Raw genomic sequence first — 22028 nt, forward strand, 5'->3', positions numbered from 1 at the left:
AACTTAACTCAGTGCAAGGGGGCCATGTGGACTCAGCCTCACAAGGGTCTAAATCTATTCTTGCTCTAACAAGCTCAGTCCTCAGTGTGCCTAGCATGAGAATCCTATCCACCTGGGTTCAGCAAAGGCAGGCCTCTCATTAGTGATCTGTTAGCAGTCTCAATGTTCTTACTGTCTGCAGGGACAGCAACCCCAAGGCGTACATTGGAAGCCAGGCTTGTGCAGCCTCAGGCAATGCCTCTGAAGAGCTCAGCCCTTAGTCCCACAATTTCAATTTGCCCCTTTCCAAATTGTCCTGCTGTACCTGGAGGAGAGAAGTCACAGAACCCAGAGGCCAGGAACTAACTTGGAAAGTGGAGGGGAGAGAGAAGCTTCAGAGAATTGAAATGACAGGAGGGAATTCTGTAAATGAAATTCTGAGGAAAGGCCACACCACCGTGATTGAATTTACCTCTCTCTAAGCCATTCTCCACCCTGTAGCTATAATCATCTCTTAAAAATCAAAATCAGATTATGTAGTACTCTGCGTAAAAGCCCTTCGAGGCTACTCACAGCTCTTAAAGTTTAACTTCTTTACTGTCCTATGAGGCCCTGGCATGATCAAGGGATGAGTCAGGTCTTGTCTGTATCCCTACTCCTTTCATCTCACTACATTGTAGAAACTGGCTCCTCTATTTAATGTTTTTTCTCATACTTGTATAGTTTTCCTCTTCTGCTTACAGTATACGCTCCCCGGGAGCAGAAGTCTTCACAGTCTTATACACTGTACAATCCCAGTAGTAACTGGAAGACATAAGGCCTGCGCCAATATTTGCTTCAGAAACAAATGAGCTAACATGCCAAGAATTTCCTGCTGCAGTGTTTTCCCTTCAATTGCAACCTGGGCCAACTCACTTTCACTCTTCATGTAGCAGCTCCGAGGTCCTCTCCCAGGAGTGCTTTTCCTGGATAGCCAATCACTCTATATCTTTCTTTTTTTATGGCTGCTATCATAATTTATTTATGATCTTGATGATATAATTAATAACTCATCTACTATCTACGTACCCCACTGCAAACTAAAGACAAAGGGAACAGAAATCTTTTCTCACTTGCACGTTACTCTATTGTGCCTTGTAGAGTACAGGACAAACATTCACTATGGTACAGCATACCTAGCATGCATTTTCTTAAAATCAACTGAACATACTTAAAAAGAATTTGTTGCAAGATTCCATCTGCCATTTTACTCAATAAGCATGTGACCCAGCATGGCCAGAGGAGCAGGAATCCCATTCCCTGAGTTCTGTCTGTCTCCCCATACCTCTCAACACATACATTTCTCTGTAGTGGGATATTCAAATAGAGACATGGGACTTGGAAGCTTTTAGCAAGAAGCAGTGTTTTATTCATGCTGGTAGTGGCTCGGAAGATTCACATGCAAGGGCTGTCTTTTATAGCCTCTGTTAGTTATCTTAAACCTTGCGTCCCTCTCTCCTCCCTCTATGGTAAAATGCTTCTGACTGAGTGCTCTAATGCTACAGGGTGGTAACAGGGTTGCACATGTGTATGCTGTGAATGTAGCTGCTGGTAATGCCAAGGTTTCCTTCCTTTTTTCCTGGGCAGGTCTTTAACTTCCGCTCTGATCCAGGAGCATCCCTACCACATCTCCACACACAACAGAGATCAGGGATATTCTGATATTCACATTTTCAACATCCAGGAATAACACAGTGTTGCCATATCATCATTCATGGAATGATTTAACTTTTTTTTTTTAAACATGTATTCATTTATTTGAAAGGCAGAGATACAGAGAGGCAGAGGCAGAGAGAGAGGTCTTCCATCTGCTGGTTCACTCCCCAGATGCTTGCAATGGCTGGAGCTGCACCGATCTGAAGCCAGGAAGGATCTTCTCCAGGTCTCCCATGTGGGGTCAGGGGCCCAAGGACTTGAGCCATCTTCTACTGCTTTCCCAGGCCATAACACAGAGCTAGATCAGAAGTGGAGCAGCTGGGTCTCGAATCTGCACCCAAATAGTTTGCCAGAACTGCAGGCAGCGGCTTTACCCAGTGTGCCAAGCACCAGCCCCCGTTATGGGATTTTTAAGGAGGTATTTTGGCTTGTTTTGGTTTTTGCCTTACTAACTGTGGAATCTAACCCATGTATAATTTGCCACTGTCTAAAAAAAATGTGTTGGGTGGGGTGGGGATGTGGGGATGGAGGTCTGAGCTAACATCTTGATATCACCATTAATGTGTTATACAGAGCTTCAGACTAAAACAATAAATAGCACTGCTGATAAATTAACTAGTATATGTTAACATTCTACAGGTTACAAAGCAATTTCACCTTTGTATTTGAACAGTAAAGAACCTTGGGAAGGACTGTTATTGGAGAACGTCAGGTACTGTGGCTGTGGGATTAGTCCATGGTAAGAAATGGGGTATCGGGATGAAATGAGGGCACTGGTCTTCAGGCTCCCTACTTCCGTTGGTCTCCACCCAGGTGATCCTGACACTAGCTTAACTGTACTGGATATTGTTTTCTAAAGCTGTGCTCTTAAGAACTGGACAGGGAACACAGAGAAAAGTGCTTTTTAGTATTGTGAAAGTCAAGCACCTCTTAGTGTAAAGGCAACGCCGCTGCTTGGGTTGTTATCAGATGAATGACAGCTAAGGTGATTGCTGCCCATACAGAAGCAAATGCCTCTTAGCAGAAAGGGAGAAAAGACTACCATTCTCCAAGTGCTGACACATACGTGGATGTTTTATCCATAACCAACCCAGCCCCTGGACAGGTATAAATGGATGAATGGATCCAGAAGAGAGAGATCCCATCTCAGGCAGTTGACTTTAAGAATAAAAGATAATTTAAAATTTGAGGATTGACCAATTATAGTTTTTATCATGCCTACTTCTATGGCCACAAGATATTCCAAGATATTCCAAGATACTCCTGAGTGGCATGTGTATGTGCAGGCAGGCATGCATGTATCAAATGAATATGCCAAATAATTTGCAACTTTGTGGCTGGGGACATTCAGCAGGTAGGGATGGGGTGATGGTTACACTGGGAGGTCAAAGCAGACTTCCGTATTCACCCACTCTGGCTTTAGTGGGAGCAGCCAACACAACTATGAGCCAGCTACCTGCTCCAGGCAGCCAGGCAATTAATTCTTACTGTACAACTATAAACCGATTTTCTATTTTTTTTTTTTGACAGGCAGAGTTAGACAGTGAGAGAGAGAGAGACAGAGAGAAAGGTCTTCCTTCCTTTGATTCAACCCCCAAATGGCTGCTAAGGCCGGCGCGCTGCACCGATTCGAAGGCAGGAGCCAGGTGCTTCTCATGGTCTCCCATGCGGGTGCAGGGCCCAAGCACTTGGGCCATCCTCCACTGCACTCCTGGGCCACAGCAGAGAGCTGGACTGGAAGAGGAGCAACCGGAACAGAATCCGGCGCCCCAACCAGGACTAGAATTCAGGGTGCCGGCGCTGCAGGCAGAAGATTAGCCTAGTGAGCCACGACGCTCACATTTACATTAACCATTTTGGAGAGAGAATATTGGAAAAATTAAAACGAATATATCTTATTGTAAATAATATACAAGATTTAGTACACTGTCTTGTATATAATTTGTAACAATACATCATCAAGCTATTTGACCTCCTTCTTGTAGTATGATTTTAGACACCTCTTTTGAGAGAAACAATAAGTAAGACTTTTATAAAACAGAGTAAGAGGAAATAAGGTAGTAGGGAAAAACACTATTTTATAGAAGAAAGCAACAACCTCACAATAACATCATTTTTCACTGAGTAGATGGAAGGTAAGTGTTTAAACCATTGTGGCATATTGTGTTCTCAAAACAACTATTGGGGATGGAGAGGAATTTTTCTGAGAAATGCTACATTAGAGATGTTCAGGTCCTCTCACCCCTTGCTGGTGATGGTTCACTAAGAATTATGTGTTGGGGCAGGTGTTCCACGTAACATTGAGATGCCAGTTAGGACGCCTGCACCCCACACTGGAGTACCTGTGTTTAATTCCCAGCTCAGTTCCTCCTGACTTCAGCCCCCTGCTAATGTGGGCTCCAGGAAGCAGCAGGCGATGGCTCAAGTACTTGGGTCCCTGCCACCACATGGGGGATAAGGACAGGGTTCCAGCTTTCCAGCTCTGCCCCTGGCCCAGCCCTGTCTGTCGAAGGCATTCTGGGGAGAGAACTAGCAGATGGGCAGTGTCTTGCTCTCTCTCTTGCTATCACTATGTCTCTAAAAACAGCTAATACATTCCTTTTTAAAGTATGTGTTACAGGATATAGAGGTAGAAATTAAGCCACAGTTCTTTCTGTGTAGATGAAAAGCCATAATAACAGGTTTTATAGAGATTAGATTTTATGGATATTAGATTTGAATCCTATTATGCTAAATATTTAATCTTGATATTTTTCTTACATTAAGTACCTCTGCCTCATTTTCTCATTCACAAAGAAATAGTGTAAATACCACCCGCTTATTGAGCTTTGGGGAATTAATTAAATAATAATCCATGTGAGGGCTTAGAATAGAGTCAGGAACAAATGTTGATTATCCCAAGCCAGGTGCACTCAAAAATGGCTTTTCTAGAAGAAATCCTGAAAACATTATGATGGGTTCTCTTTGAGAATTTTGGAGAGGGTCATGTAAAATTATTTTTAGCTTGAACATGATTTAAAGTGAATAGTAAATGTTAGCTATTATTATCATTACTGATGAACAATATAACACTGTAAAAACTTGTGATATTTAGAAAATATTAAGCATATTAAGTGGGCCATCTGCCCACTTTCCTGATTGAAAGTGAAGATAAAATGAGAGAGCTGATAAGTCCTGGAAGCTATAGCAGCAAACGTAGGAAAGCTTGGCCAGTGAGTATGCTCAGGGTAGGAGGTGAGGACGGTGGCATTCAAAGGACTAACCCTCGTCTCAGCCGCTAGGCACACCCTGGTCCTGCTGGCTTCCCCTTCCTTTCACTGTAAGATCCAAGGGGAACCACCATGTTCATTGCAATGGTCATTATTAGTGGGCCTCCATCAGTCACGTGGCTCCTGGAGGACGTTCAGACCACCACAGCATCAAGTCTCCATCTAATGCCCTTTGAGTCCTAAGAATGTCATTCTGTCAGCCAACACGAAAGGAGAACTTGAACAAATCTCTTGTCTCTTTGTACTTGGCTTATTTAAAGATCACCAGAGGGGCTGGCATTGTAATGAAGCAGTTCAGTACTGCTTTCAACACCAGCATACAGTATAGGCACCAGTTCAAGCCTGGGCTGCACCACTTCCTGTCCTGCCCCCTGCTAATGCACCTGGGAAAGTACTGAAAGATGGCCCAAGTGCCTGAGCCCCTGCCACCCATGTGGGAGACCTGGATGCAGTGCCTGGCTCCTGGCTTTGGCCTGGCCCAGCCCCAAGCCTTTGTGGTCATTTGGCAAGTAAACCAATGGATGGACGATCTTGTTCTCTTTCTCCATCTCTCTCTTTCTCTGTCTTTTTCTCTCTAACTCTAATAAATCTTCAAATAAATAGTAAATAAATCCTATACTTCAAAAAAAAAATCACCAGTTGACTGAGAACCTAAAATGAAAAACCAGATCACTCTACTTTCTGGAATAATTGTTCTCAGAATATTCTACAAACAATAGACTAAACAGGACTAGCAAGAATGTGCTAAGTTATCTCAAACTATAACTACTACCTTTCAAACAATAACATATGTTCCAAAAGCACTTTGTAGGTTTACAAGATTTTATGCTCTTTTTTTTTTTTTTTTTTTTGGACAGGCAGAGTGGACAGTGAGAGAGAGAGACAGAGAGAAAGGTCTTCCTTTGCTGTTGGTTCACCCTCCAATGGCCGCCGCGGCTGGCGCGCTGTGGCTGGCACACCGCGCTGATCCGATGGCAGGAGCCAGGTACTTATCCTGGTCTCCCATGGGGTGCAGGGCCCAAGTATTTGGGCCATCCTCCACTACACTCCCTGGCCACAGCAGAGGGCTGGCCTGGAAGAGGGGCAACCGGGACAGAATCCAGCACCCCGACCGGGACTAGAACCCGGTGTGCCGGCGCCGCTAGGTGGAGGATTAGCCTAGTGAGCCGTGCCACCGGCCACTCTTTCTTGACAATAGTGAATAATGAGTGAATTTTATCATTAAATTCAGAATTCAATTTCAATCAAATTAAACCCAAATTTAATTAGTGCTACTTATGGTACTATATTTGATGCTGGTAATAGAATGATGATGATCCCAAGGTCTGAACTGAAAAAAAGGGTCCTTGTGACACTGAGACAATGCATATGCAGCAGTTTTCCCCGTGTTTGAGGAAAAGCACATGCAACATAACTTCAAAAAGTTAATGGAAAACTGAGTTGAAAGATTTGGTGAGAAATTTTTTGAAATCCATGTATATGCAGGGTCTTCAAAAAGTTCATGGAAATACCCATCATGGGGAAAACTACACATGACTTTGAGATTCTTTTGCACCATATTAAACATATCTTTAATGTTCTCTTCCAGAAAATTTTTGAAATACCCTTGTACTTAAATAAATGGGAGTTGCATTTGTTTGAATAATAACAAGACATATACTCTGCTTATATATTGTAGGTGTCCACAGTGAACTGAAATGATGCAAAAACTGTTTGGCATTTATAAGTGGTAATAGAAGAGTACTGATTAACTATGATCCACGTGCTGTGTTTGCACCAAGTTTCACTTTATTCTCCAGGAATAAAAGTGAGTAAAGGCTGGGAGACGGCTCTATGGTTAAGCCACTGCTGGCATCCCATAGTAGAGTGCTGGACCCTTGTTTCCCACATGGGAGGCCAAGATGAAGCTCATGGAGCCAGGCTTGGGCCAGGCCCAGTCCTAGATGCTGTGACCATTTAAGGAGAGAGCCAGTGGATGGAAGATCTCTCTTTGTCTCTCCCTCCTTCTCTCACTCTGCCTTTTAAACAACAAAATATCTTACAGAAAAAAAAGGTGAGTAAAGGCAGGGAACAACCTGCCATATAATATTTGCTAATCAAATTAACTAAAAAAGCACCATCATCGAATAGTAGAGATGGAGACTCTTGAATAAGATGCCAGATGTCACATTCCTATTATATTTTAATCAATTTCAAATGTTTTCACATCTCACTAGATAAAACCGTGTATTAATGCCTCCAATTTGTGATGCTAAGTCTTTGGCTACAGTTTATTTTTAATATAGATGCACCAGGCAGCGCCATCTGCTTATTTTGAACCCTAAAAAATATTTTCAATGTGCGGTTTGCTTGGTGTAATTCAATTCACACATGAAACTTAATGCCTCGTATTATTCTAGTTCATTGATTATGTGCCAATTGAACCATGTTTATATTACTCAGCTTATTATCAGAAAAAAGTTAGAAAAAATTGATGCAGTTTTTCAGCTACGAGCAAGCATTTCATCTTTTTCTCATAGTATAAATTGTCAATGTCAAAGTTAGCAAACATATAAATGAGTATTCAATATTTGCTTTTTTTTATTGCGATCCTACCTCAAGAAAGATGATACGAAACAAATGTAATAGGTTTTCACCAGCTGCATTTCAGTGGTGTTGGATACCGGAAGCCAGAGAGTATCTGACAACTTTCTAATTTGTTATATAGCAAAACATTCAGACTATCATCCTCACTAATACAAGTGTAGGAAAAACACAGAATTTTTTTCTTAGAAATCAGTATCTTTGGGGCTGGTGCTGTGGCACAGTGGGTTAACGCCCTGGCCTGAAGTGCCAGCATCCCATATGGGCGTCAGTTCTAGTCCTGGCTGCTCTACTTCCGATCCAGCTCTCTGCTGTGGCCTGGGATAGCAGTAGAAGATTTCTTGGGCCCCTGCACCCATGTGGGAGACCCGGAGGAGGTTCCTGACTCCTGGCTTCGGATCGGCGCAGTTCCAGCTGTTGTGGCCAATCGGGGAGTGAACCATCGGATGGAAGACCTCTCTCTCTCTTTGCCTCTCCTCTCTGTGTTACTCTGACTCTCAAGCAAAAAATAAATAAATCTTAAAAAAAAAAAAAAGGAAATCATTATCTTTTGTTGTTAATTGGCAGGAATTAATCTAACTTCAATTACTAGTGATACGGTACAGAATGCCTGGGCTGGGTTCTAAAACTGACTGCTAAGCCTGCCACAGATTGTACAGAGGAGCAATGAAACAGGCAGAAAAGAAAAGGAAAACAAACTCTCAACTCGAGGCCGTGCCCCAGCCAGTGTCTGAATCTCAGATGAGGTATACTTCTGCTCCGGGTCCTGGTCCAGCTTCTACACAAATTCCCACTCAGTCATCTTCATTGAGTGATTCTGCCTGTCTTCCAGAAACGATTTTGCAGTAGGTGTTTTTGCTCATAAATAATTTTGAGGCGCAATAAAGTCTGCGAGAAAGGAGAGCTAGCGAGACCACATGACCTTCAGCACTGCGACTCTTAACCAGCCCTGCTATGTACTGCAGCATGCTTATTTACCAATCTGCCGCAAAATTACCAAAGTCGTGTTTCGTTCATTTCCACTTAAATAAAACTGGAAAATATGTCTAAAAGGCATGGAGAACTTATTTGCATACAGAAATATATAATCCATCCCATTAAATTAACTACAAAATTGTAACAAACTTGTTTTAATAATGAAAGGTTTAAAAATAATAGCGCTTCTAGATGAAGCTATTTTTTTTACGAGTCCTGATTAATGAGACAGACGGCAAGAGAAATGACTATAATGGCAAATGCTGATTCAGGGTCTTCTTTTTATTAAGTGGTTTATAGTGAGGGCTGTGCCTATTTTTCTATTTATAGTGGCAGCTCTGGTTAATTACCTTGTAATGTATTGTGACATTAATGCACTAGTAAACTATTGGAATTTACACCCCTATTCAGTAATAAAAATCTGTAAATTGAAGATTGCTCATAAAGTCATCACAGGCATAAATTATGTGACCAAATGCCATGTTTGATCACATTAGCTTTAAGGCACAGAATCTCCAAAATTCGCTCATTAGTTGGTAAGTGCCACTGAGTGTATACACAACAGCTATTTTGCAAACTATAGAGAGTACGTTTTATTCAAGGATATTTTGTACATTTTCCTTCTGGTTACTAAGGGCATGTTGGACATAATTCTAAGTTAGAAAACAAAAAATATTGTGATAAATAAATCACACAGCAATACATTTTCCCTTAAGAAACATGGAGTGAAAATTAAACCAAGGAAACTGAAAGGAAGTAGGATGGTGTTAGATGGGTTAAAAGCAAAGTGAGGAGTAGGTGGTTAGCCCAGCAGTTAAGATGCCCCTGTCCCACACTGGAGTCCTCAGTTTGCTTTCTGGGTCTGGCTTCAGTATTTGGAGGGTTGCATTCCTGGCTTGCAGTTGCTGTTATCTGAGTAAACCAGCAGCAGGTAGGAGCTCTGTTTTTGTGAAAGTCTCTCTAACTCTCAAGTTAACAATAATAACAAGTTTCCAAGGTGACTCACAGGTGAGTGGGCCAAAAAAAAAAAAAAAAGGCAGATAAGAATGTGATTTTATACAAGTTGTATGCACAGTCACACACAGGAAAATAGTATCTCGGTCAACAACATGCTGCACACACGACAGTGAACCCATAGGACGACACTGCCCAGTGATGTAGCTGTACACTCTCATGGGTGCCCACAAAATCACCTGGAGATGCGTTTCTTAGAGCACACCCCCATCATGAAGCAATGGCCACAAAGTTCATGGAAAATGGAATTAAGATAAGTTTATGTTGGTGCCAAACGATTTTGAGATGCATATACAGCTTTATCATATTACATGTTTTCTGTGATCTGAGGATCCCGTGGACACACAGATTTCTTTTTTGAAAAAATACTTTTTTGAAATACAGTATACACACATGCACACACCTCAAGAAAAGCACTTAAGTGTGTAGATAAAGGAGGTTTTTTTTTTCATCATCTGCACTCATCATCTGCACTCAATACAACACTCAAATGAATAACAAAGCATTACTAGTGACCCAAGAGTCCTCACTATTCCTGCCTCATTTTTTTAACTTGTGTAATAAAGGGTACATCGTCCTTTATAAGGTAAGATTCAGTGAAGCGTTCCTTAGAACTGTAAACCAAATGATGAAACCCAGATAGTTTTCATATTCTCTATATATTCATGACCGCAAATAAAAGAAAATGTGATATTTGTCTTTTTGTTTTTCCAGGGTCTCGATTGCTTCAGGTCTTTTTTTTTGGGGGTGGGGGAGTACCAACATCAGCATTTTTTAATTACAGGTTTAAACCACAATTCATAAAGTTACCAACAAGTACTTAATTATCTCAAACATTCATACTAAAATAACTATGAAACAAAGAAAATACCAAATAATCAAATATATTTCAGATGAGATCAGAATAAAATGGCAAAGCACCTGAAGCAGGCTTTTGTGTCACTGTGTTTTAGCAGTTCTTATTTTCCAGAGGAAAATTCCCTGTGCTACTCTCAATAGCTACATGAATGTATCTTACATGTTTTTGTTTCATACTGCAAGACTTATAAATAACAGGAAATTAAGTATGAATTTAGTCAAGTCCATACAATACTGAAAAATGAATGTAAAAAGCAAAAATTCTTGCCAAATGAACATACACATGGACTGATGAAGTTGGTATAGGAAAGGAAAGCAAAAGAATACAGAGAATTACTGTCAGTGGAGGAAGGTCCCAAGGCCTCTCTCACAGATTCAGCATATACAAAATCATAGCAGAAAAAGGACAGCCAAGGTAGTTTGCTAGTGTTAGTGTACAGGTTGTTCAAAAAAGGTATTCTATAATCTCATAAAGAGGAGAAACAATTACAATTATTTGAAGAATTTAATTTGTTATATGATATAAATTCAAATACGAACCTACAACAAAAGAAATATTTCTCTTTATCCTTTGCTCACCCCCACTCTTGACAGAGACAGAGAGATATGAGGAATTTGGTGTATAACTGGACTGCATATAAATATCAATAATAAGGTACAAGATATTTAAAATCAGTAAGTGAAGATAGGGGTTGATAGTTGAGAGGAAGAACCTTATGGTTATAAATTAATCTTATTTTTAAGCTAACTCTATCTCCTATCTAATATTTGTCTTTAAATGATATATTCGATACTGTTAAGAAAAAGGCACAAGATTTTTTTTCAATGCTATTTTGGGAATTTGTACAAACTCCATTTTTATCTAATTAATTTTTTTAGTTTCAAGGCCATGTTACATGAGCTATGATTGTAATTCCGACTGCATTAATCCACAGAGAACTAGAAGCTCTCAAGACCATCAGTTAGAGCACTGTTTGAGGTAGAGATGCAGTTGAAAGGGCTCTTGGATCAAGATCATTCATTCTTTACCAGTTCAATGCCACCACCAGGAAGGTGATGCCATTTTACAGCCACGTTTTTAACAAGGCCAATGATCTCCCAACTCTTTAGAGCATGATATATGTAAGATACCTGCCAACAACTTAGCACATACACTTAGTCTTCTGTGAATGCAAAGGTGGCGTTATCTTCCTTGGCCTACAGATGGCAGACAAAAACAGACACAGGTCACACAGCCCTGCCTGGTTCCAAAGCCTGTTCTCCACCCATACACCATAGCCATCAACCAAAAAGTACATGGTAAAACCACATTTTACCTAGGACTACCCAAGGGCAATCTCTGTTCTGTAAAATCCATAATTCTCACAAAGGCACTGTGAAGTTCATATTTCTGATCTTCTGTGTGGCTGTTGAAGACACCAAGGAGAGTTCTGGAAGTTCCAACTTCAAGTTTACTGACTTCAAAAGCCCTTGATGTTACCAGTCAGAGTCACCTTTTTTATTTGTCTTATCCTGAATTTAGTTCACTTTTTATATGCTTTCTTATGGTAGTTTACAAAAGGCCCAAATTCTTCACTTTTTACATCCATGGTCTGTATTTAGGACTGTGGCTCCTCTGTCAGGAGATAGAATCTATTTCTGCTCTCTGAAGTTTGGAGTAGACTGTCTGATTTGCTTTGGGTAATGAGACATTAGCCACTACAATACAAGCAGAGGCTTGATATGCCACTGAAATTCAAGACTGATTCTCTGGTTGTTGGAGACCCTTTTGCCACAGGAATGAGCCTGGACTGACCCACTGAATGATACAGCAACATGTGGCCATCATTCCTGATGACAAGCAACTGAGAAAAAATGTGAGTGAGCCTTCTCCTTCAAAAAAACTGACCAACTTGCTAACTACTAAACAACCATCCTCAGTTAAGTCAACACACATTGAACTCAATCAGATCTTGGAACTATAATAAATGTTTCTTGTTTTAATTTACTGAGCTTTGAAGTAGATGAATGCAGACTGCCACATTACCCTTCATATGACCTCAAAGTACTTTTTCTCAGATCATATTGGGGTCATAGCTGAACAACTGAATTCTATTAAAGTCACCAACTTGCACAAACAGGTCTCCCTCTTGGTGGAAACAAACTTCCATCAAGAACTAACATGCCTAAAAGAATGCATCCATTTAGAATTCATAGCTATTTCTCAGAGGAGGGATTATGTCACAGATCTGACAGTCCCTTTGTACTGCTATATCAAGATACCTGGGTAACTTATAAAGAACACAAATTTACACTTCACAGTTCTGGAGGCTTAGAAATCCAAGATCAAGGCACTGGCCAATCCAGTGTCTGGTGCGGTCTGCTCTGTGCTTTCAAGATGGTGCCTTGGGCTCCTTTGCACATGTGAAAGGAACAACAGAAGAAAATGGCCTCGATTGCACTTTGGGGGGGGGGGGCATTAATCCACTCAGGAGCACTAATGGCCTAATTACCTCATAAGGTCCCACCTCCTGAAATTATTGCATCGAGCATTAAGTTTCAACAGGAATTTTGAAAGGGACACAAACTTTCCAATTGGAGCTGCATCCAATCATGTAACCCACTACAGAAACCTCAGAGAGAACTCTGCTTCAGTCCCTGTATCTGTTCACCCAAAGGCCATGTCTCTTCTGCACATCTCTCAGATCCTTGCACCGCCGCTGACACACTTCTAACCAGATCCCCTTCACTTTGGATCTGAACGACTGAAACAGCTGTACTGCCAGTCTCCCTTTCAGCTCACCATCTACAGTGACAGCAGAGGTACCCTTCTCATAGCCAGAACAGATCATGTTATGATGTCACACTCCACTGACTCGGGGTGGGGGGAAGGAAGAAAAACTTTTTTTCTCCAGAATAAAATACAAACTTCTTGGTACAAGACATAGAAGCTTCCCTGCCTCATTTCCTCTCTCCAGTCTTTCCCTCTAGAACTGCCCCCATTTTACTCTGTGTCCAGCACACTCACTTCCATACACCCAGGCTTTGGTTCCTTCTACTTCTTCTTTTTGGGACCCCCCCATGCTCTCTGCCCCTTTTTCCTCTTGAAAAGCCTGAGTGTATCCTTCAGAATTCTGCATGTCACCTGCACTGTCAAGCACTCAGACAGAAATCACTGGATGGGTTTCTAGCATGTTCCTGGCACACATGGCCAAGAGGAGGGGAGTACTAACTTACAGCCCCTCTGCTTAAGGGGAATGCAAACAAGGGAGCAAGACAGGCCTCCTGCAAAATAAGACACAGTATCTTAAATACAGTAACTGAGGGAAGCACAGCAGGTATCTGGATAGCACGGTAAGCACAGAGCTGCTCTCTGGCATCCGTCTGAGAAGGCTTAAAGGCCGGCGCCGCAGCTCACTAGGCTAATCCTCCGCCTTGCGGCGCCGGCACACCGGGTTCTAGTCCCGGTCGGGGCGCCGGATTCTGTCCCGGTTGCCCCTCTTCCAGGCCAGCTCTCTGCTGTGACCAGGGAGTGCATTGGAGGATGGCCCAAGTCCTTGGGCCCTGCACCCCATGGGAGACCAGGAGAAGCACCTGGCTCCTGCCATTGGATCAGTGCGGCACACCAGCCGCGGGGGCCATTGGAGGCTGAACCAACGGCAAAGGAAGACCTTTCTCTCTGTCTCTCTCTCTCTCACTGTCCACTCTGCCTGTCAAAAAATAAAAAAATAAAAAAAATAAAAAAAAAAACAAAAAACGAGAAGGCTTAACAGAGAACGGATCCTAAAGCAGAGCCAGGAAACACAGGAAGAAACTTACAGAGAAAACACCCTGCACAGCAAATGCACTTCTAAAAGTCAGGCCTAATTACTTTACCATGTTATTAACCCTGCGGAAACATGCTATAGTACTTAATACCACAAAAAAGAATAATCTCAGGACACTTGGCATTTATAAAATTCTAATATATATTTCTATCATATCAGTTATGAACATCATGAAACAGTTTGAAAGTCATTGCTAGGCATTTTTTAAATAGCAGAATGATGAATTTGGCATTTACATTCTGAGTTTATAAATGTTTACCTTCCAATTTTTATTTTGTATGATTATTTAAAAAAATCTGTTACTGAAACAGGTGGTGTCAATTTAAAAAGACACACTTTTAATTTTAACTACTCATTTTTAAGACAAAATGGTCTTATTAATATTTAAAAGAATAATATCACTTTGCAAGGAAAAAATCTGTTGATATGACTTAGAATAAGACATTTGGATGTGAAAAAACAGGACAGTGCAAAAAAGAAAGTTCAAGAAAAACCACAATAGTTATCCTGTAATCTCTAAGTTTACACTGTTACCCAACTGGTCCTTGAATCACTACTGGACTTGGTTTCCAAACTTTTTCAGAAAAATACTTTAGATTTTAGTTTATAAATAAGACTTGGTGTTTCTCTAGACTATGTACACATTTTATTTTTTCTCCTGCTTTTTAAACAGGAAATGCATGTCAAATAATATTTATAGCCATTTTAATTTGATTAACTGCATTAATCAAAGAATGCATAGCCTTCTTTAAGTAAAAAAACAAACCAATGAAAACAACCTTACCTCTAACAGGGGGTCTTTCCAGCTCAGAGTCGAGGTGAATTGGTGGAGAAATGTATGACACCTGCCCGTGATGCGCCTGCCCTATGGACCCAAAAAGAAACGTTAAGAATACATCATAGTGAGGGATTTTTACTTTAGTTTTCTGGTTTGTTTTTTGTGATGTCACATCACCTCACTCCATGTTGAATTAATAGGCATTATCAACTGCAGACAGATCTGCCCAAATGAAAAAATAGCATGTACCATACAAACATCAGCCAATTAAATAAGTGCTTCTCCAACCACTTGAGTTCACTTTTCTTTCCCCTTTTGGTTAAATTACCAATGTACTATGGAGTGGTACTTTTAGAAAACAAGTTACAAGAAAAAGGAAATGGAAAAACTTAAAGATACAAAATGCAAGTATCCATTTTTGCTGTTAGATTACATGGACACTAAGTTTCTTTGCTCTCAATGTCTGCACTTATTTTCTTTAAAATCAGTAATAACCACTGGCAAACTGCCCCTGATACACAGACGATTGACTGTGTTCACTTCATGACCCTGATTTGCTTATTTTTTCCTCTAAGATTTACTTCCATCATTTGAGTAGAAAATTATTCTTAGGTGCTTACTGTGTTCGATGGGAAAACAATAACTAACCACAACTCAAAAAGTAGGCAGATGGATACACCCCTCCATTCCCCTTACAAAGCACATGACTGGCTCACATATGAATTTATAATACACTTTCTGTCTTAAGAATTGAAGGAGTTACAACGTTGATTTTAAAGGTCAAGAGACTAACTGAAAAAACTGTTAGCTTAAATACTAACAATTTAAGTAGCTATTGTTTGTATACCGATGGTTCAGGAAGCAATTAAGATTTTTCAGGAAAGAAAGCCTAATTATAGAGTCACTTCAATTTAAAAAAAAAAAAAAACATTTATTTTTCATATACTTGAAAGGCGGGGAGGGGGAGGGGGAGGGAGAGAAAAGGCATATATTTCATCTGCTGGTTCACTTCCCACATGCCTGCAGCAGCCAAGGCTGGGCTAGGCTGAAGTCAGAAACCAGAAACTCCATCTGGGTCTCTCATGTAGTTGACAGGAGACCAGGCACTTGGGTCATTACCTGTTGCCTTTCAGGATACATCAGCAGGAACCAGATTGGAGTGGAGGAGCTGGGATTCCAACTGGCACTCTGATATGGGGTGGGGTTGTCCCCAGTGGGGACTTAACCCTCTGTGCCACAACACCTGCCTTTCAGGGCAATTTTAAAAGCTTCTTTATATATAAAGAAGGTTTGGGCAGGGAAAGAGGACCCATTCTTTCTACAAAGGTAATATGCAGTTCTATTTCACACCCTCCCTATAGTAATTTACAGGGTTGTTAATCTCTTTTCCTAAACAAGGAAAGTTAATGATACATAGATTATGATAACAGTTAGAGTAACCTTCCCGTTTCAAGTAATATTCAACTTGTAATAAACTCTGTTGATTCCTCTTATGAGGCACATTTCAAATAATTAATATGGCTCCCTGTTGATAGTGGCTGCCATAGCTCCCAGCATTTCCCTAGCTCATGGCACAGACAGTGGAGAGGCTATAATACACAGAGTCCCTCATAATGGTAACTAAGAATATTGCACATTCACTGGCCTGGTGTCAGTGGAATACTAAAAGCACTGTTATAAAAGGAAGAAGACACTATTGTGCACGGTTAGCAGTCTGTGTTCAGTACAGTTTATTAAAAACTTCAGATTATCTCATTTGCAAGCCGCCTATTTACCTATATGTACATACTGGGTTGCAACAACATTTCTGTTTTTGAAACTTTGTGACATTACATTTGAATTGGCTTGAAACATTGTGGTTCCTGTAAATAAAATAATAGAGCCTTCACGTTATATTGGCTTAAAATAACCTCAGCATATAAAATAATATTGATTTCACGTCTACTCCTGAAACGCAGTGTTCACCACATATGAGAATAAGCACCAAGTGCTCATCCATCATCTCTTTTCCTCCAACCACCGCCACTGTGAATATTATGCACTATATCACTACACACATATTTTTAAGACGAGAAACACGCAGAAGGGATTTGTAATTTGCCGAAGCACGTGCTGCTCTTAAAGAGCAGAGCACAGGGTTTGACTTCAGTCCTTGTGTTTTATTCTACATCATCATACGTTTCTCAAAGAAGATCTCAGTATGCTAAAACCTGGCCAAAAATACATACACATTTCAGAGATAATGCTCAGGAGTGACCCTTTTTTTGGGGAGGGTCATTCCTATATTCAGAGTGAAGAGGGCTAGATGCAGCTAGATGCCACATTTGTTTCTGTTTGGGGATAAACATGCAATTTCAAAGGAGCTCCACACACACACCCCCTCAGGTAGCATGGAGATCAGAGTGTGTAGATCCCCAGAGGTGAATGTGAATATCAAAGAGTCAATGGGACAAGGATCATGGATAGCCAAATCCTGAAGTTGCTTTACCATAATTTGCATTCTGTCTCCAAGGAGAAATCTAGCCAAGTGCCAGAGGAAAAGCCAAGAGGTAGGGGTTGTCTGAGAGTCTAGCACCTACAGGGAGGTCACACATTTAGTAGCAGTTTTTTATCTGCTGGCATTGTGGCATAGCAGGTAAAGCCTCCACCTGTGATGCCAGCATCCAACATGGACGTTTATTTGAGTCCCGGCTACTCCACTTCCAATCCAGTTCCCTGCTAAAGTGCCTTGGAAAACAGCAGAAGACAGCCCAAGTCCTTGGGCTCCTTCACCACATGAGAGACCCAGAAGAAACTCCTGGCTTCTCCTGGCCCAGTCCCAGCCATTGGAGCCATTTGGGGAAAGAACCAGAGGAAGATCTCTCTCTTTTTTGTGTCTCTCTTTTGCTCTCTATAACTCATCTGTCAAATAAATAAATAAATCTTTGTTGAAAAAAAATTAGCTTTATGTGATATCAAAGGACTTGAGAATTGCCATCCCAAATAGCCACTTCAACATTAGGATCCTCTTGAGCTGAATAAGTGGAGAATCAATGACTGTTGGCGGAGTTCTCAGCCCTCCTCCTGTCATCATGTGAAAGCAGGGCATAGATTTCTGTTTGAGGAGGTGCCACCACCCTTTCCAGTACTGGGGAAAGAAGAGTGACTTTTACCACTCAGGAAGGGGTGTCCACACCAAGATGAGTTCACACAGGCAGAGCTACCGAAAACCATCCTATGTTCCAGTTTCCCCATATATTTCCTAGTCACTGCCCTACCACTCTAGTCTCTTGAAGCCCAAGCCTTCCTTCCTTTGATAAGGATATGACAATAAATAGGACTAAGTGCTTAGTAATAACAATGGATAGAAATAAAAAAGGAGTGAATGCTCCAACATGGAAAGCAGTCCATACAGCAGACTCATAGAATGACAATCATCTTAAGTAGCACTCTGACCTCAGAATCAACCCTAAGGCATTCTGGTTTGGCTGAAAAGCCCAGGGGAGAATTTCAGGCATGGAAAGCCAAGATGCTGTGGTGAAAAATGTTCTACATGAAGGACCTCTGTGGGTGAGACCCCAGTGGAAAGAAGCACCCACCAAAGAAGGATGTACTTTCCTCTGAAGGGAGGAGAGAGCTTCTACTTTGCCTATGGTCTTGTTGAAATACTGACAGAATTTGTGGATCCCAAGGGCTTCCATGGCCTAGGTAGCTCTTGTCAAGAACCTCGGGTGATCACTGACGTCATACACAAGCGTGTTAAATGTTAAATAAACAAAAGGAGTCACTGTGCATTAACTCCCCATGCAGGATCTCTGTCCTGAAAGAGCTGCATTATAAGACTTGGTAATAAAACTTGTTTCCAAAGAACTGCTTTATTTTAGTGTATTAAGTGGAGGATATTTTTATGTCCCATAAATTATAGTTATGTCTAAAAGTGCTTGCAAAAGATGTATCATTCTTGGGTTCCTCTTTAAAGATATTGAGTTTCTTTTAAAAAAAAAGTGAAATCACCATCAAGATGCAATGATTGAACAGCCCTTGTCTGGGATGTTGAAGAACAGCTTTTGTTCTTGTTTTTTCTAATGTTCTTTATTAGTTTTTGTTTGTTCTTTTCTCTTTTTCTTCCTCATGCAAAGTGTTGAACTCTATACATAGAATAGAGTTAATCCTCTGTGTGTAAGATTAGATGAAATGCCCACATCTGCAATGCCCACAATCTCTTATGGGCACTGGTTCAAGTCCCAGCTGCTCCACTTCTGATCCAGCTCCCTTCTAGTGCACCTGGGAAAGCAGCAGAGGATGGCCCATGTGCTTGGGCCCTTGCCACCCATGTGGGAAGCTTCCTGGGGGGAAGCTCCTAGCTCTTGGCTTCTACCTGGCCCAGCCCTGGCTATTGCGGCCATTTGAGGAGTAAAGCAGCAAATGGAAGATCTCTTTCTATCTTTCTCTCTTTGCAACTCTGCCTCTCAATAAATAAAATAAATCTTTAATTAAAAAAAGGTGTGGGAGGCTCAGCATTTAACTTTTTCTTTGAGTTTCACTTCTTTCCTCTGCACTCCTATGCAAGTCAGTATTGACAAAAATATTGCCTTTTCTCCTGTTAGCTTCATTTCCAAATGCCCAGTCACTTAAAGTAGGAGGGTAGAGGAAAAGGTTTTCCCTCTTGAGAAATAATAGTGGCAGGGCCAGCGCTGTGGCACAGCCGGTTAATTCCCTGGCCTGAAGCACCAGCATCCCATATGGGAGCCGGTTCGAGACCCAGCTGTTCCACTTCCTATTCAGCTCCCTGCTATGGTCTAAGAAAGCAGTAGAAGATGGCCCAAGTCCTTGGGCCCCTGCACCCACGTGGGAGACCCGGAGGAAGTTCCTGGCTCCTGGCTTTGGATCAGCGCAGCTCCGGCCATCGCGGCCAGTTGGGGAGTGAACCAGCGGATGGAAGACCACTCTCTCTCTCTGTAATTCTGACTTTTGAATAAATAGATCTTTAAAAAAAAGAAAGAATAGTGGCAGCAGAGAAATGGGAAGGTAGCTTATTAATTAGTTTTTATTTATATTTACTCTAGGTAAAATGATACATTTTTTATGGAGAAAGAGCATATATTTATGATACACACCTATTTGTACTGTCATAATTCATGTATCATAAATAAATCATTTCAAAGTATACAATTCAGTGGATTTTTGGACATTCACAGAGTTATGCAACTACTACCACAATCAATTACAGAATATTTTCATCACCACAAACAGAAGCCCCAAGTCCATTAGCAGTCACCCCCCATTTCTTCTCAACCTACTCTTGGCCCAGGAAATCAGTCATCTGTTTTCTGTTTCTATAGATTTGTCTATTCTAGACATTTCCCATAAATGGAATTACATAATATGTGATCTTTTGTGATCTGCATTTTTCACTCAAGATAATTTCTCAAAATTCACTCATGTTATCACATGGACATATATTTCATTCGTTTGTTTGTGCCAAATAATACTCCATTGTGTAGACATCTCTCATTTCATTTATCCATTCCTCAATTCATGGAGATTTGGGATAGTTTCTACTTCGGGGCTATTATGAACAATGCTGCTACGAATGTTCCTGTTTTTGTGTGCATTTCTCTTGAATAAATGAAGATATTTCAAAAAGTTCACAGGAAAATAGAAGTTAAAAGTCTGAATTTATTTGGATGCAATTTTTTTAAATGTGTGGAAAACGTGTATTCTGAACCAAAATAAACATTTTTAATTCCATTTTTTCCCGATTTTTACAAGTGTCCTTGTATATCTAGGAGTGGAATTACTGCCCCCTATGGGAATTCTGTGTGAGCTGTTAGGACTTGTTGGGTTGTCATAGGGAGTGAGTGGATGAAATTTTAAATACCGTGGAGATGTTCTTCAGGCTTTTTGTTTTTTTACAGGTGATGGAACAGCTAAGTCAGGGTCAATATGATTTTCAAATAATTAATGTTAAAATGATCATGCTATATGGAAAAGGAATAGAGAATAGAAAGACAAAGCAGATACTCGGGGCCAGAATTTGTTTAGTTCCTCCATACTGAGAGGGTAGGAGGAAAAAACTGATTGAGCAAAAAGAAAAAAAAATTAAAGAGCATCTTGTGTTCTGAATGAAAATGTGAAGTTCCCAGTGTCAGGTATGCCAAGGACGTGGAAATTTCAAGGGTCTGGCCAATAAAGTCCAGCACTATAGCAGAAATCCAAAGGCCACTGTGGATTCTGGAAAAGTCATTATTTTTTCTATCTTCAATCTCTTTTTCTACTTCTATTTAATTTCTCTTTGACTGAAGGACTCTGCAATTTCTACTAAAGTTCAAATATAGAAAGGATTTGGCTGGCATTCAGCACAGGAAAAGGCCTTTTTTTTTTTCTTTCTTCTGTCAATACTTTACCTGTACTTCTGAGTATAGAAATGCATTTACAGAACCACAGAATTTGGAGGGAGAAAGACATCTGATAGCTTAGACTCCCAAGCCCACATGTGAGAATGAGGAAACTGACATCTTGAGACGCTGGGGACATTTTCCAAAGTTAAATCGAGGTGGTGGACGTCAAGAGTGATGTCAGCCCCTGCAAGAAGGGGGATGCTTTACAGGCTTGTGTGTGCTATACTGAGACATTCAAAAGGGTGAGAGATATTTATTATGGAAACCTGTACTCCCCCCATAAGAGTATGCATACAAACTAGAAGCAATTTAGCAAATAGGTAAGATCATGGCCCTGAAGCAGACAGCCTGGGTTGGTTCCTGGACTCTGCCACTTCTTAGCCATATAACGCAACAACATAATTAACCAACAAGTCGATGCACTTCTGTCTGCCTCAGTTTCCTCATTTGTATAATAAGGACTACACTAGCACCAATCTCACAGGGATGCTCTGAGCATGAAGTGAATTAATATATTATGTATTAATTAAAGCAGAACAGTACTTGGTACTTAGTACATGCAAAGTCTTTGCTATTATTATTTCAGATTCATTCTTTCATTAATTAATTCATCAGACATAGATGCCATTCTAGGTATGTGGTATAACGAGATACCAAACTAAATGACACTATATACTCTTATGTAGACAGC

At 40.8% G+C, this 22028-nt stretch overlaps 1 protein-coding gene across 20 annotated transcripts in view; it reads right to left on the bottom strand.

Moving 5' to 3' along the window:
- The window catches only part of ADGRL3 (adhesion G protein-coupled receptor L3), an 870273-nt gene that overhangs the window by 242166 nt on the left and 606079 nt on the right, over positions 1 to 22028 (bottom strand). For all 20 annotated transcript variants that reach the window (XM_051819791.2, XM_051819792.2, XM_051819789.2 and 17 more), the window contains one exon: positions 14964 to 15044. In XM_051819791.2, coding sequence (XP_051675751.2) covers positions 14964 to 15044 — 81 coding nt within the window. The remainder of the gene's footprint in view (positions 1 to 14963; positions 15045 to 22028) is intronic.

This window comes from Oryctolagus cuniculus, chromosome 8 (assembly GCF_964237555.1).
Source record: "Oryctolagus cuniculus chromosome 8, mOryCun1.1, whole genome shotgun sequence".
Classification (NCBI taxonomy): Eukaryota; Metazoa; Chordata; class Mammalia; order Lagomorpha; family Leporidae; genus Oryctolagus; species Oryctolagus cuniculus.